The 16,334-nt window shown below is 41.0% G+C and overlaps 2 protein-coding genes across 2 annotated transcripts; one reads left to right on the top strand and one right to left on the bottom strand.

Moving 5' to 3' along the window:
- The first annotated feature begins 5,040 nt into the window (after positions 1-5,040).
- acp5b (acid phosphatase 5b, tartrate resistant) lies at positions 5,041-8,071 on the top strand. Its single transcript, XM_034109244.2, has 7 exons — positions 5,041-5,122; positions 5,466-5,561; positions 5,861-6,051; positions 6,180-6,307; positions 6,801-6,992; positions 7,247-7,394; positions 7,476-8,071. Exons 2-7 carry the CDS (start codon positions 5,486-5,488, stop codon positions 7,713-7,715), a joined length of 975 nt encoding a protein of 324 aa, XP_033965135.1. The 5' UTR covers positions 5,041-5,122; positions 5,466-5,485; the 3' UTR covers positions 7,716-8,071.
- A 558-nt stretch (positions 8,072-8,629) lies between these two features.
- Positions 8,630-14,806, bottom strand: f3a (coagulation factor IIIa). The gene is made up of 6 exons (XM_034109246.2): positions 14,647-14,806; positions 12,965-13,076; positions 11,939-12,132; positions 11,360-11,541; positions 11,102-11,270; positions 8,630-9,376 (listed from the first exon to the last, which is right to left on the bottom strand). The coding sequence occupies exons 1-6, from the start codon at positions 14,708-14,710 to the stop codon at positions 9,231-9,233; spliced, it is 867 nt and encodes a 288-aa protein (XP_033965137.1). The 5' UTR covers positions 14,711-14,806; the 3' UTR covers positions 8,630-9,230.
- Between the last annotated feature and the right edge of the window lie 1,528 nt (positions 14,807-16,334).

Consider the following 16,334-nt stretch of genomic DNA (forward strand, 5'->3'; position numbering starts at 1 on the left):
ACAACATCTGTGCTGTCAAATGGTATGACAGCAGAGTGGTCACACTTGTGTCATCCTTTGCTGGACCAGACGCATGAAGTCCCGACGCTGGTACGTGCACATCTTCTGGCACACCATCATCCTTGCTGTGAACACCTGGCTCCTACGAGCGGGAGTGCAGAGCTCTAAAGATGCCAAAGCAGGAGATCCTGACCAGAAGACAGTTTCAGGCGGATCTAGCATCCTCTCTCATCACTGGTGAACAGTTCAATGTCCCGCTTCAGTGTAGGATTTCTGCTTTGTCTCTACCACTTCAGTTTGACCATCTCTGTTACTAAGTTATGGAATACTAAATAACTAAGTATTTAGATACCTTACCGTCACTGCGCTCATAAAGAATGATAAGAATAAGAATAATGCGTATTGAACTGGTTTAATTAATTAGTGAGTTTATTTAAGGTAATTAGTTAGAGGCCCTATTTTATCAGTATGTTTGCACAGCAGTTACAATGGTCAAACTACATTAGAACAGAATTGTCCCCATTTTAACTTTAATAGTTACTAACATTAGATATTTTAATGAGATATGGACCGCAAAACATTTTTAAAATCAAGTCACCGAATGCAAGTACTCGCCTTAGCTTATTTTGCTATGAGATGTGAATCACTGTTCAATTTAGTTGATGTAATAATCGTTTGGTTTCTTTTACATTAAAAACAAGTTACAATTTTCAAAAGGTCTTATGTTTTTTTCGGGGGTAGGCCTTTTTTCCAGTTTAGAGCAACAGCCCCTCCAAATGTCTGTGCACGTCCCTGCTTGGCAGTACAGGCGGCTGCGGCAGTCCTTACTCATGTGTCCAACAGCTAAACAACCAAAACAAGCACCCTTTTCTTTCAGAAAACTAATTTTCTCTGTGTGCATCATCCTCTCCATTTTGTAGCATGTCTCCAACTTGTGATCCTCTTCACACAGCAGACAAGATATCCTTCTTGGCCTATACGGTAGGCTATTCTCCTTTTGCTTTTCAGGTGCAGTTCCACGATTGACAGCTTCAACAGAAGTAGCAAAACTGCTTCCTTTCTGGTGGCTGCGAGGCTGTGATATGTTGTTTCCACTTATGTATTTTGGTGAAGAGATGTGAGAAGAGATGTGTCTTGAATGTTTCCAAACAGCGGATCAGAGGCAATAGATACTTGTCACTCAACAAACTTGACAGTATCGCTGAAACTTGCTTGACGATGTCGCCTCTCCTGTAGCTCGTAAGCAAGGTTTCTCCATCTTTCCCTCATTTTATAGGGCAACTTTAAGATCATCGCCCGCATGTTAGTTGGCATATTCATCTTTGACATGTAGCTTATGTCCTCCATGGCATTGCAGCAAACACGGAGAAACAAAGAAAAAGCTTGCAAAGCTTTAACATCCTCTGCTTTCACTGGTGTCCATCCAAGCGCTTGCTCCATGTATGCAGTGGCTAGTATTTATTGATTTCCAAAGCGTTCTCTCAAAAGTGTCTTTGCTCTTTGGTATCCCCTGTCCCCTTGACAGCTTTTAACCAGTTATTTGGGTTGTCCCTTGGTGTATTGTTCCAAAAAGTAAAGGCAATCAACATTGTTAGCAGTCTTTGCTTTCACTGTTCAAATGCTCGTATTAATGCACGATACTCCAAAGGGTCTCCATCAAAGGTTGGTATTTCTCTTGGTGGCAGTGACAATGTTGACTGTTGCTGCACCAGCAGAGTTGTAATATCATTTGGCCTTTGCATGATGTTGATAATGTTGCCTTGATTCACGTTACTTTGCACTGAACCCGTATGTTGGTTGGTTTCCTGCACCAAATGTGTGTCAAGATCATGAGTGACTTGTGTGGCAGAGAATGTCTGCTGACATACTTGAGATGACGTGGGATTGAGTTCATAGGCTTTAGATCCATTTCCTTCTGGTATTGTTGTGGCTGTGAATGCCTCCATTGGCAATAGAGTGTTACTGCCACCTACTGATGGATGATGCAACTGCTGGTTTGAATCTTTGGGGTGCGCACCCATTGACAGAGCAAAGTGCCTATCCTCTTCTGTAGGATTATGGTACTGCAAGTTTGCATCGTTGTGCAGAGTCTCCACTGACACTACAGCTCTGCTGCCCCCTGTTGGCGAGGGGTTGAACTGACCTTCTGAACCTTGTGGGATGAATTCTGTAGCAGAGGGTCTAAGAGAGATTTTCCTTTTGGCTCTGTCTAGATATGAACTCATTCCATTTTAATCAGCCCTTGAGCTTTGAACCTCAGATCCTCTGTACCTGAGCACATTGGCCTTTGCTGTATAGGCAGCAATTCCACTTTGGAATTCAAGCCACTCCTTGCGTTGTCTGATCTGCTCCTCTTCACACTTTCTGGCTGCTGCGAGGCTAAGCTCTTCACACTCCAGTGCATGTTTTTCTTTGAAGATAGCCGTCATAGCACTGAGAGCAGCCGCTTCAGCCTCCGCCTTGATACATGCAGACGAGATGGATGATATGTTGGACCTCTGGCTGGAGCGGCCAGCTGATGTGCACGTTCTTCTGGTTACATTAGAAACGCTGTCATTTGGACAGATATCATCAATTACCACATTAGTTTTGGTTGCAGCGTTGACATTTACCACATCATCATCAATAGGATGTGTAAATTGCTCCTTTGTAGTTTGCAACCACCTTTCCATTTTATTCATCATTTCTCGATTGCCGTGCATTCGTGTTTCAAACCATTCATTTTGTTTTATAACTTCATCCTCTGGTATTAATGGTTTCAGTGACTCATGCAACTCATGTAATTCCATCATTGTTTTCACAAACATGTCACACATGGATTCCACCTCAGACACATTTTAGCTTGAAAGTATCAATTGTTCAACATCCTTTGTTAATTTATGCAGTTTCTTTATCCTTGAATTCCTTCCATGTTGAATTGAAGCTATTTTTAATTCCAATGCTTTAACAGTGAGTTTAGGCTGTCTTTTACCGAGCCCACTCCCTGTATCACTTTGAGTGGCAGGCGCTTTAGGCCGACTCCCCTCTTGACTCATGTTGACAGTAACGCAGCAGCTGCGGGAGGTTTTATTTTAGAGTTGTTGCAGGATTTACCTTTATCCTGATCTGAGAAGGTCTTTCACAGCTTGTAACAATTCTGAACGATCCTACCGTATAGTTCCTCGTGGCTTTCACACAGCGTTCACATGTCAGCAATCATCTAGAGCTGTGTGGGAGCGCAGCAGCTCCTTCTTCCGTATCAGAGATCCTTTGATTCATTCATTGGAGCTCTTTTTCAACAAGTGTAGCGGCATCGCTCATCAAAAAAGGCCACTCATGGAGGTTAGCAGTCAGCAAGGGCGCCGGAAGCGGGGGGGCCATTGGTCCCCCCACTTTTCAGCCCTGCCCCACATTCTCGCAGCGGCGGATGCCGTGTACAAATCCCGTTTCAATAATTCCCCTCTACTCTAAAGTCACATCTAAAACGTATCTGATCTAGCTATGTATATTTTGTTATTTTTTATTGTTATATTCAATCTCATTAGCTACCAACACACTCTCACTCCATAATCGTCCAGGAGCGACGTTTGGTCAGGGTCCCGTGGCGTGCAGTTGTGACGCTCCTAGGCTCCTTCAGCGTCATAAAGGGACGCAAATAGCTTTCAACTGATTGCAATGTATTCCCATCTGCGGCGGGATTTGACGCTCATGGAAGCACGGCATTCGTTTGTGTCGGCTGCCCTTAAAGGCAATGTGAGCGTCCATTCCCATTGGATAACGGAGAATTGTACACCCGGAAGTAAGTATTCCCCTTACTGTCGATTGATTTTACAGTGATATCTGCACTACTCATCGACTAAAGAACAGCAGATTATCCTTGTTAATTACACAACATTGATTGGTTTAAATTGTGTGCAATGCTTTTGTATTTTTACCCTTCGATTCGGAGAAACAAATGTTTTTTCGGAGTAAAGGATGGCAGAAGGCACTACACTACCCAGAATCCACAGCTATCGTTTGGACTACACCATGTGCTCTGTTTGACAAACCCCGTGATTAGTTCTCAAGCTCTGTGATTGGTTGACCTCCAACTGCATTCCATATAAAAAAACGTTTCGTAAAAGATAAAATCATACTTTATTCAGCAGTGCTTGCTTTACTCTTTGAAAGTCATCACATGAATGCATTGTAATAAATGGTTCGTCTGCATTAAATACACATCTGTCGTAGTTCTTTATTTTTATTTATCTACAGAGATCGGGCTTGTCACTTGTCAAGGTTCAGAGGCACATTTTGCAAATATGGCAGTAGCCATCGATCAGCTTAAGATAAGATATACTTTATTGATCCCAAGTTGGAACATTTGCATTACATCAGCATGTGTAACAGTTGTAAATTATGCAGTGGTGTTTATTTGTAATTCATTTAGTATAATCACACAAATTCTGTGTTTTATATTTAACAATTCTGTGTTCTTTATTTATTGATTGTTCAATACCTGATGTACAATACAGGCACAGTTGTTCATTAAGGCCCTTATACAACACACGTGTTCCCTTTCAGCACCTCGTGGGATGTTACCCAACAGAAATGCACATCTACAACACCTCTGTGGAGTCTTAGCAAACATATGTGACTGAGTTCAACTAACTCAATAGATGACTTTTAATGAGGGAAGGAATTTAAGGAATAGCACTGATGTTAGCACTGATGTTATTATTCTGAATAAAGTCCCCAATAAATGCCCAATTACTTCTTGATATCACTAATAAGATACAGACACATTGTTCATTTTGGTATTTGTCGAGATTTGTTGGTATACAAATATAGAATGAAGGAATGACTTCATAACAAAAAGTACACAGGTACAAATACTCAAATACATCCTCACACTGCTACAATAGCTACGACATTTCATGTTTACACCCACGATATGGAAGTGCAGGACAGAATAAACACTATTGACTACTGTCTTCAAATGTTACTGGCTATTCTGTTGTCTTTGTTGCATCAGAGTTGCAGAGTTATTGCCTAAGTCCAGTCACCTCTAACGTTTGCTCAGCTTGTTTCTTTGATAACTTAAAACCCAGAGGTTTGAACCAGGAGCCAAATCATCCCCAGAGCTCTCATGCAATCCAAAAAAGTAAGTACATTTGAGTAAAATCATTGTTGTGATAAAATACTGCCAATGATGAAGATAAAAACATACATATGATATACAGGTGTACAAACTAAAAGAAGTTTCACAGAGAGAACAGTTGTGATTATATGGAGCCACTTGACTTGCCGGTACAGGTCTTGTCATCGTTTTGTACATTTTCCCAGCTGTCAATGTGATATTGCGCAATGGAACCTGCTGACTGTTACAGAAATGTGCATTCAACGAGCTACTCATTCAGTTTGTTGATCACGAGCCAATATCTTGTTTTTCTCGCCTGGCCTGCGGCAGGAAGTCACATGTGTGGTGTGGTTTCACTTTTAAACAGAGCAGAAACAGACGGAAGTAATGGACAGACTGAGGTGTGTGCTGCTGGTGCTCTGCGTACAACTCTCCTGGACTCAAATACACACTCTGGATCCAGGTAACGCAGGAGCCAGGGTTAAGCCTGGAAATATCAATGAAATAATGTCGTTATTTTACCCACAATTTGTAATTAAGGACAGCATAATGGCCAAATAATTGAAGTGCAATGTCATGAATTTGGTAGACCTGATTTGCCAGGTTCTGTTTCCTTATATTGTGTATTAATCTCAATCAGGAAGCTTTCAATGTCATTTTCTCAGGAAGTATGACTCAATCAAATATTGAAGGTAAATCATGTGTTGAAACCTCTCTAACTGTGATGAGGAAGTGACAGAGCAGTGTTGTGATTCTCCACAGCCACCCTGCGTTTCGTGGTGCTCGGGGACTGGGGGGGTATTCCTCTGCCTCCGTACTACACCCCCCACGAGGAGGCTGTGGCTGGGGAGCTGGACAGGCTGGCCCGCAACGAGGGGGTGGACTTTGTGCTCAGCCTGGGAGATCACTTCTACTTCAACGGTGTGAAGAGTGTGGATGACCCTCGTTTTAAGGTCAGATCACTGAGCAAACACTGTGAGGTTGAGACATATATGTGATAAGGCTGAAGTCATATCAATGGAAGCCCTACCGTGGCACATTTAAAAGAGATGTAGGCCTAATGGAAATGTTTCATCCACAGTACACATATGAAGGGGTTTTCTCCCAGGCTTCCCTGCTGGATATCCCATGGTACCTCACTGCAGGAAACCACGACCACAGGGGCAACATCTCCGCTCAGATCGCTTACTCCAACAAATCCAAGCGATGGCAAATATCTAACAACATTATTTAATTTGAAACAGGAATGAAAAGCATCCCACTGTGCAATTAATTCATAATTAGTCTTCCCACTCTTCTATTATAATGAATTTAAAATGTGGTTGCATTCTCTTTCTACATTTTCTTGTGGGACGCTTATTAAAAAAAGAATAATATTTTTCAAGCTCAGAAACATATATGTAATTGTTAACAACTGTAGGCCTATGTACAAATGTAATCTCAATCTTGAATCAAAATACAAAATATTGTTTCTTGTTTTAATTTAACATGTTTTTAAATTCAAACATAGCGGCAATAACACAAACCAGGTTGTTTCACATACATTTCTGTATCAAATGTGTGAAAGTGAGCTAAATATTTATGATATATCAGCCGCAAAATTGTAAAATCATCAATACATTTGGCACCCAAAAACCTACTTCCTATATTTTCTATCAATATATAATTTGATATAACTTTAAAAACTTGTTTGTGTTTGTAGGAATTTCCCAGGTCTGTATTACGAGCTGCAGTTCGCTGTCCCCCACACCAACGTGTCGGTGGGCGTCCTGATGATCGACACCGTGGTGTTGTGTGGGAACACGTACGACCAGGCGCAGCCGTCAGGACCCGAGTACCCCTCAGCCGCAGAGCAGCAGTGGGGCTGGATCTCAGATAAACTGGCCAGCAGCAAGTGAGACACTGAATAATAAGAATAATTATAAAAGGCACTAACTAGTCAGTGAGCATTTAGACGGTGGCACATTTTGTCATTGCCCAAAAATTGCGAAAGCAGTTTTTTTTTTCGTGAAAGGAGAAAAAAAGAATTAAGAAAATAAATAATATATAAAAAAACAAATATCCTACGTAGAAAACTAATTATGAAACTATTACGACTGAAATAAATTACAAATAATGTACATGTGCCTATATATTCCCTTCTCTCAGGTCAGACTATGTCGTGGTGGCCGGTCATTATCCCGTGTGGTCCGTCGGCCATCATGGACCCACTTCCTGTCTGGTGAAAAGACTGAGGCCCCTCCTGAAGAAGTTCAACGTCACGGTGTACCTGAGCGGCCACGACCACAACATACAGGTACACAAACAATACTGTGTACGTGGAAATGTGTCCATAATTCACATTACACCTTTGACACTGTCGTCCGTCCTCCCATAGTTCATCAGAGAGGATGATGGGAGTTCCTATGCAGTGAGTGGCAGTGGGACGGTTAGTGACAACGCCACCACTCACAAAGGGAGCTTCCCCCTGTCCTGGCAGCTGTACTCCAGCCCTGTGAACCACACCGTGGGGGGGCTGGCTTACTTCCAGGTCAGCGAGCATCACATGACGCTCAGCTTCATGCAGACAGACGGGAAGTGTGTGTACCAGGCGGAGCTGCAGAAACGCACGCCATGAGGGACTGCACCAATCATCAGCTTTATTGAAGAGACTCAAGGTCCATTTTTAAAAGACATACAACACTCAAATCAATCATGTGTTCTGCAGTAAAACTCAGGAAAGACAATCAGGGTATTTGTAAAAGTCATGTAGTGTGTGTACATACCACACTATGTGTTCTATATATTGACACACATTGCATTGTGTGCATCTCACAATGCTCTAATTAGCAATGCAAAATGTGTATCATTTATTATTTCAGTATGACTTAATTTGTTCCCTTTTATGGGAAAATACTTATCAAAGTCTGTAAATGAATGTTTCTTGTTGCACTCAAAAACCTAAAATGTATTAAAATCGTTTTTTTAAATGTTTTCAGCTTTTCCTTTCTTTGAAGGCACCTTGTGGAGAAACAAAAGTAATTTGGACATATCAAAATATAAAGCAAGAAAGAATAACCTATAGAATATGATTACTTTAGCTGCCTGTCTTTTTAAATGATCTTTGTAATGTTTTATGTCATCGATGTATAAGATGATCCTGATGAAGGCCATAACAAAAACAGGTTAGTCAAACAATAACTTCATTATTCTTCCTTTCTACATGAACCTTTGGTGCAGAGTGGCTGGAAATCTATATATTACATTACATGTTACTTGTTAGACGCTTTTATCCAAAGCGACTTCCATACTCAATACTGTGGGCAATCCCCACAGGAGCACTTTGGGGTGAAGTGTCTCAGGGACACAACGACATGCTGACTGCAGTGGGACTCCAACTTGCTATCCTCTGATTCAAAGATCAGCGCACTAACCCACTGCCCCACACGCCTCCAATATGCCTATCATATATGGTCCCTCCCTAGTTTGTACTCTTCTTCCCTGCAGCCTGTACATCAGTGGACTAGTTTGAGACAAATGAAAACAACACCATCTCTGCAAAATATTTATTAGATTTCCAACATTTCACCACAATATAAAAGTATAAAACAGCTAAAAATCACATCATGTACACATATGTTAATCACAGTTAAAATAAATTAAGCATCAGATACAAAAATAATATAATCTAGATTGATTTCCCATAAAGTCTCCCAAAAGTTTCAAGTTGGAAAATACACTTAAAATGAAATAAATAAAATCAGTTGGTAGTGTTTATCTACAGTCAGCAGTACCAGATATAAAAACAAGGAGTGAAATATTACAGTTCAGCAGGACGACGAGTGTACAGTAGGTGTTGAAACAGTGTTTCTAAAGTCTCTTTTTCCGCAGCATAAAGTGAAAAAGAAATAAAATATGTCCGACATATTCAGAAGCAGTTTCATAGAAACTAAAGGATAGATTCCAGTGTTTGACATTAAATCTGGATTAGATCTGCCCTCCTCACAAGAACAGTGTAGTTGTACCGCATGTTCCCACAGTGTGTGTGTGTGTGTGTGTGTGTGTGTGTGTGTGTGTGTGTGTGTGTGTGTGTGTGTGTGTGTGTGTGTGTGTGTGTGTGTGTGTGTGTGTGTGTGTGTGTGTGTGTGTGTCTCTATACACGGTTGAGAGGCACTTCTTCTTTCTCCTTCTGCAGAGCGTTCTTCCTACGCTTGATGCAGACCACAGTGATGACGATGATGAAGCCGATCAGCAGCAGGATGAGGAAGATGGCCGCAGCGATCACACCGATTGAATACACTGTGGAGAAAAAACAAGACGTTACTTTAAAGAGCTTTGCTTAACATTAAAAACCTTTAAAAGATAGCAGGCAATGAAATATACACTAGAACAAAAGTCTAAATCCCCCTTAAGGTCAAAGGTCTTAAAGTGAAAGGCTGGTCTTTCTATATTTCTCTTAAGATATCTCTCAACCCATAACCAATTTGCGCAAGATATCTATATTAGAATATCATTTTTAATTAGGGCTGAATGTGGGAGTCGTTGGCAACAAGAGACAAACAGATAATATAAAAGACTCCCTCCTTCAGATGTCTTTGGGAGAACTCTGTGTAAGGTTGAGGTTTTGACCTGAGGGTGGAGCCCTTATGGGAAATTTCTTTTTGCTTTTTCAAACACACACACACACACACACACACACACACACACACACACACACACACACACACACACACACACACACACACACACACACAACACACACACACACACACACACACACACACACACACACACACACACCACACACACACACACACACACACACACACACACACACACACACACACACACACACCAGCTCCCACTCAGAGGGGGTGTTGCTGAGTTGCATTTCTTATTATCCAAACAAAGAGACATGAGTCATCCCAACGTCCCAGCATCACATATGTGTTTGTATAAGTCTTTAATGCTTGGTGGCCGTCTGTTTGTCTTTTATTTAACTGAAGCAATGCTAACCACCCAGAAGGCACTTTCAGGAATATACCACCTACACATATATAAACGCTTATTGCTTCCACAAGAGGTTGCTGTTGGATTTCTAAAAAAAATCTCAGCGCTTCACGAAAATGTTGCATACGGAGATTTTCCTGTCACCTTAGTTTTGAAACGAGGAGTTTGCACTAATAAACACAAGAACATCTACCACTATCAGCTAATGTTTAACATTTGCACACAACTTGCATTTGGATTTGCAATGTTAATTAATAAATGTTCATGTTTATTCCCATACGGAACAAATCTGAACAACAATAGTGTTGCATCCAATATCTACTTCTTAAAGATAAGCAAACACCTTTCCACTGACACTTTAAAGGTGGTGAAAAATACTCAAAACGTGTGCATACATGCATTTTGCACAGGAGCAATTAGACACTCATGTTATACAACAGTGTTTCTCAAACTTTTTCATACCAAGGACCACTTAACCAATAAAAAAACACTCGCGGACCACCTAACTCCACAAATATCCCAAAACACATCGTTTTTCTAGAACAGATTATAAATCGCCTGAAAATGGTACAAACAAGTGGCAACATGTTTGATGAAGGTGTTGCCCTGGGCTTTATCATGCATTAGAAAGTGAAACTTAAGCTCGCTCCATTGCGGAGATATTCCCGCGAGAGTGCGGAAAACTTAAATGTATATATTTATTTCAAATGTGAAATGTTACCAATATACTCACGGACCACTAGGGGGCGCTCACGGACCAACAGTGGTCCGCGGACCACACTTTTAGAAGCACTGTTATACAATATCACTCCAATGTACAAAATGACAATCGGTGAGCAAGAAGCAACAGAAGAACAAGGATCTAACCGTTAACATGCAAATAAATCGTGTTGAAGTTCCTAGTAAATCACACAAGTATCTGTCAGACAGTTGATGTGTGATTATTACACAGGTTTCTACTTGTTAGTGACACATTGTTCCTGTTTTCAACCTCTCAGAGAATCAGGACCTCACCTTCGAAGATGGACTGGTTGTCGTCCTCAGAGCACTGCGTCTGGCTCATCTCCCCCAGCTGTTTGTCCGTGTCTCTGCTGGGGATGTAGGCCTGCACGTTGAAGCAGTAGCTCTCCCCTCGGTCCAGATCCTTCACCTCTATCTCATTGCTCTTAGAGTATAACACTTTCTGCACACGCACAGAAGGAAATAATTGAGTTTGCATCGTCCTTTCACTGTGTGTTTGAGGTGCACACTGTAATGTCTGCTGTCACTCACCTTGCCAGTGCTCTTATTTCTCCGGTAGGTGACTTTATACTGCAGCTGGTCGGAGAAGATGTCCCTGATGGTCTGCTGGTGGCCATCTTTGAAGAGGGCGGTGATTTGGTCGGACACGTACAGAGTGGTCTTCTTTTTGTCTTCGCTGACCTTCAGCTTGAAGTCAGGTCTGTCTATTTCAGCTGTGGAGAGACAGGGGGGTCAGTTTGTATGTCCGTCATTTCTACAATTGTATTTCATCGTATGGAACCTTATTATCTGTGGATAGGAAAGCTGGAATTATTATTGGAGTTCATTGTGAAATGTAACATTATTTAGGTGGCGGCTCCAAATATGCCCAAGGGGTTTTCTCTCTCCTTCTGCCCTGTAATTTGTGCAAACAACAACAACAACAACAAACAGTAGATATAAGAAGCGGGACTAATCTAATAAAACATGTTTAAACTGAGTCGCTGACACTTCCTTCTCTGGCTGTGTGTCAGCTCTTCCCCTTTGCTGACCTGCATGAACATGTGCCTGAACAATGTGTTTGATAGAACTGTGCTGCACAGAGGGAAATACAAATAAACAAGAACCTACTATCTTTAGAGGGGCAGAAGCGAGGCGAGGCGGTGTTGGGGAACTCTGTGAGCTCAGTGGGCTCGCCCAGCAGGGGGGTGGAGAGGACGTCCGCCGTGTAGCAGGCATTCGGATCAGTGAGGGACGCGGACAGGTCACACACTGTGGCTGTGGACCGGATACAGTGAGGGTTCCTCTGCTTGTCCCTGCCAATCCTGAAACAGATGATTAGTCACATGACATGAGCGATGGATACAAGCTGTCTCAGACATCAGACGAGCAATAAAAGGAGCACTGACACAAGAAAAAACGAGTTTCTGTAAGTTATAACAAGGACTATTATTTAATTAATCTAGAACAAGAATGATGAATCAGAGATAAGTATAGAGGGGAGCAGTGTTTTAGTTGTTGCAATTTTCTTAATCATTTTGGTGTGTTAATATCAACGTATCTCACCTTAGCTCCTGTGATACATCTATTTTAAACTGTGTAGCAAAAATGCACACACTCGAAGACAAAAAAGTTCCCATTGAAACTGATTTAAAGCACAATTTTTAATCCCATGGCCCACAAGTTTCCATTAGGAAAATCAATGTCGTCATGTTTGGCCCATGCTATTTAATGGATTGTTAAAATGATAATTTTCGGAAACCAATAAGGGCATTCTGGCTGAACACTGTAACGTTTTCTGACGCAGATATTTGTGCTCTCTCACGACTTAACAGCAACAATTTTAACCTGAGCCACAAAGGTAGCATTGTACTGTTCTTGCCTAATTCATTTTTCTCTTATTGAATCAATAATGTCTGTGTGCTGTCTCTATTTTCTCTGGCTTGAAATCGACATTCCAGTATAATCTCAAACTGGATCAATAACTGGTTCTTATCGTGTCCTGCTGCCATTTATCTCTCAAGGTTACTCCGCGGGCCACGTCAGGGAGAGTGCACTTTAGCGGATTTACTGATAACCCTAATGTGTCTTTTAGAGGAATACAATAAGCTGGAAATGAAGTGTAATGTTCTCAAAGGATGCAGGTGCAGCACTTACGCAGAGAACTCCACGGTGTAGGAGTAATCCGCTGAGGGCTTGGGCTCCCAGGTCAAAATGGTTTTGAAGTTGGTGGATCTCCAAGTGACATTCTGTGCTCGGGGATAGGAGCCTGAAAATGAAAGAGGACGTGTTAGATGCTATATAACATTTAGTTAGAAAGCAATACACCAAAAGTATTTTATCATCACTGATGTATACAATACCAAATACTTTCTATACATCAACAAATGGATGGACATCATCACAACTTTTAGTACAACCACCAAACCTAGTTATCAACACTTCTGTAATTCATCCTCATCAACAGCTACAATGTGCATATACAAAGGACTTATTGACTTTCTTTAAAGAGAGCCTGGCATGAGAAATATGTCATAGCTCGTCAGCTTGCAAAAACACTTTAAACATCCTACAGTATGATCCTTTTGGTTTTCCTTCCAAGCGGGGGTCAAGCCAATTATAGACCCTTTCCTTTTGATCTGTTTCTAGATTTTGTTCCCATGAGATTAAGCCGCACATCCCAACAAACAATGCCATAAATAGGTCACTTGCTAACATCTGAACATGTGCAGTGAAACGACTGGTACTTCCTGAGGAAAAAGCTGTCAGCATACACTCAGACATGTGGTCTAAACATTAAGCGTCGCACTTTCGAAAGAGAAATCCCACCATGATCTGAGAAGCAGAGATGTGTTTAATTCACCAGGTTTACAATGTGAAAAAACACCACTCCCACTAATGTAATTAAGAGATGTGTGGTTATATATTTGTATGGACTGACAACTGCTGACTATCAGTATAACATGTTTCCAAAAACAGTCTTTAAAGCAAACTCCAAGTTAGTTAAGCATCGGAGGACCCAGAAAAAGAAAGTTGTTCCTGCACAGAGGGTTTAAAGGCTGCCCGGGGTTTCCAGAAATCAGAATGGATCCCAGATTTAGAAGCTGGGACAGTCCCACGCACGGTCAGATACAATCCCCTAACTTTTCTAGTGTCCATGTTGCGGCAAAACCAATGATGTGCAAACATGCTGATACTGTTTAAGGTAACAAACGGAGCGTGGACATTAAAGTGTTACAGGTATTCTTAAATTAAAATGGTAACGTATATATTAAATATTTATATCAGTTTCTGTCTACTACTTTTCACAATCTCTCAATTGCAGCACATATTGTTAAATGTACTCCCAACTCAATGTAAAAAACGAAAGTAGCCTCTGGTAACTGCACATGAGGTAGCCCTAGTGTGAACAGCTGCTCTGCAAAACCTCTTAAAACTCAATGAAGTGATAAGAAAAAAATATGAACAGGCATTGCTGACGAAGAAAAACTATATCTGTATATAGATAATAAGTGAATAAAAAAAAGATAAGATTCTGCAAAGCCAGAGCATGCCTTGATGTTTCTACAGAATGACAAAAATATAAAGCCACACATGTTCTTATTGCAACAATATCATTTTATGATTTGACCTATTTATCATGTTGTATAATATTTTTCTTTTATTATTAATATCGACTATAATTTCTCATACTCCCAATACCATCACATTACAGTCACTGAAATTACACCTTGCTGTTGATGCTGGGAATAATCAGAGACAAAATAATTCAACATTATTTACTAAAATGGCATGTATTCCAATAATAGGACAATAGTGTATGAGCTGCTGGGACTCACCTGAGGCAGAGTGTGTGAGGAGAAAAATCACAAAGAGAGCCGCTGGGAGTCTGATCGTCACCATGTCGGTAATGTAGTCCAGGTTCAGAGTGTGTGTCTGTGGGCTCTGATCTCGGTGTGTGTTGTGTGTAAATCCTCTCGGTTCTCAGTCCACTCTGACAACGACCCACTGGTTATACTACTGTAAGAGCGAGGCGCGAGTCCATGTAAGGAGCGCCGCCGCTGACGTCACCAGACAGGGACACAGAGCGTGCCTGTCCCTCTGAGCTCATCCAGTTGCAGAGGTTTTCTCCTGGATTACAGCAATTTCTACTGAAAGCTCAACCTGGAGGCAGAGCTATCCGTGCTTTAAATACAAAGTAACAGACCCGGCATTTTCTGCGATGGACTAATGTGTCCGTCTGGCAAAATGAGTAAGATTAGGGGATTTAAACACTGATAACGTGCAAGTTAAAACGCTTTCCAATCTTACATATCATGTAAACAAATACATGTGTTATCCTGGCTCTAACGAATATTTATTATGGAAATTATAGTTAATTATAATTATTTTCAAATGTTTCAAATGTCTATAGCACCATATCATACAAAAGCAGTTCAGATGGATTCACAAAAACAAAATAAAACGTCAAATTATTTCAGATTTATTAAAGATTACACATACAAATATATTTGTGTCGTAGCCTAAGTATGTTAAGTAATCTAATTAAACACCCACCATATCTGCACTTCAGGGTACTCAATGGTGGCTACAGGCCAGTTGTTATCATGATATCAGTTATTCAATCAGAACACTTTTTTTTTCAAACTAACGCAGACTCGCCAAAATGCATCATACAAATATATTTTGTTATGAAGCGTAACCCCGGACCTCCCCCGTTAGTTCTGCAGGAGGATTTGCAGCTCACTTTGTTTGTAGTCTCTTCTCAAGTAGATGTATGTTTGTGCTCACTGTTTGTAGTGCTGACTAAACTGGGAGAGTTTCATGCCTGTTCTTGTGTTGGAACAATTCAAACATCAATGGAACTATTGCTCCATAACTTCCACCCAACATAAATAACTGTGTATGCTGTTTGGAACATATCATTATAATAAAAGGTACATCGTTCTCATTGGGTCATGATCTTCAGGCTTTGAACTTTATTTCTCTCTCAGCAATCCTCAACACCTTTCACATTCTCTGAGTTATACAAAAAGCCTGAGATCAAAGTTTACTTAAAGGCGAGGCCCAGGTTTATGAGTCAAGAGCCAACAGATAAACCCGAGCCAAGTCTTAAGATGAAGAGCTTTTATAATTCTCTCTTTATCTTCACCTATCAACACACAAGGAGTGCTTGAGTTTTGATAAAGATCACATCCAGTTGCTTAGACAAATAGAGATAAATAAACGGCACTTTTTTTCCAGGATGATGTGCTCACTTGAAAGAGACTTTACGTGCGCCTACTCATCTAACTTTTCAAGCAGGCTGCACACTTTGTTGACACATTTCTCCCATTCTTCAGTAGTAAAATCGTCGGTGGTGTAGTCACGGTTTAAGGGACGGATGACATGCTTTGCAGTGGTATGCTGACCACATCACTATATATACTCTCGGCCCCCCAGTAGCCTTATTAGATCTCTTGTGATCACATCATTAGGGATCTGAGAGACTCAGCTCAGAGTGTGAGTCAGGATCTACTCAGACCTC

The sequence above is a fragment of the Pseudochaenichthys georgianus genome, chromosome 20 (assembly GCF_902827115.2).
Source record: "Pseudochaenichthys georgianus chromosome 20, fPseGeo1.2, whole genome shotgun sequence".
Taxonomy (NCBI): domain Eukaryota; kingdom Metazoa; phylum Chordata; class Actinopteri; order Perciformes; family Channichthyidae; genus Pseudochaenichthys; species Pseudochaenichthys georgianus.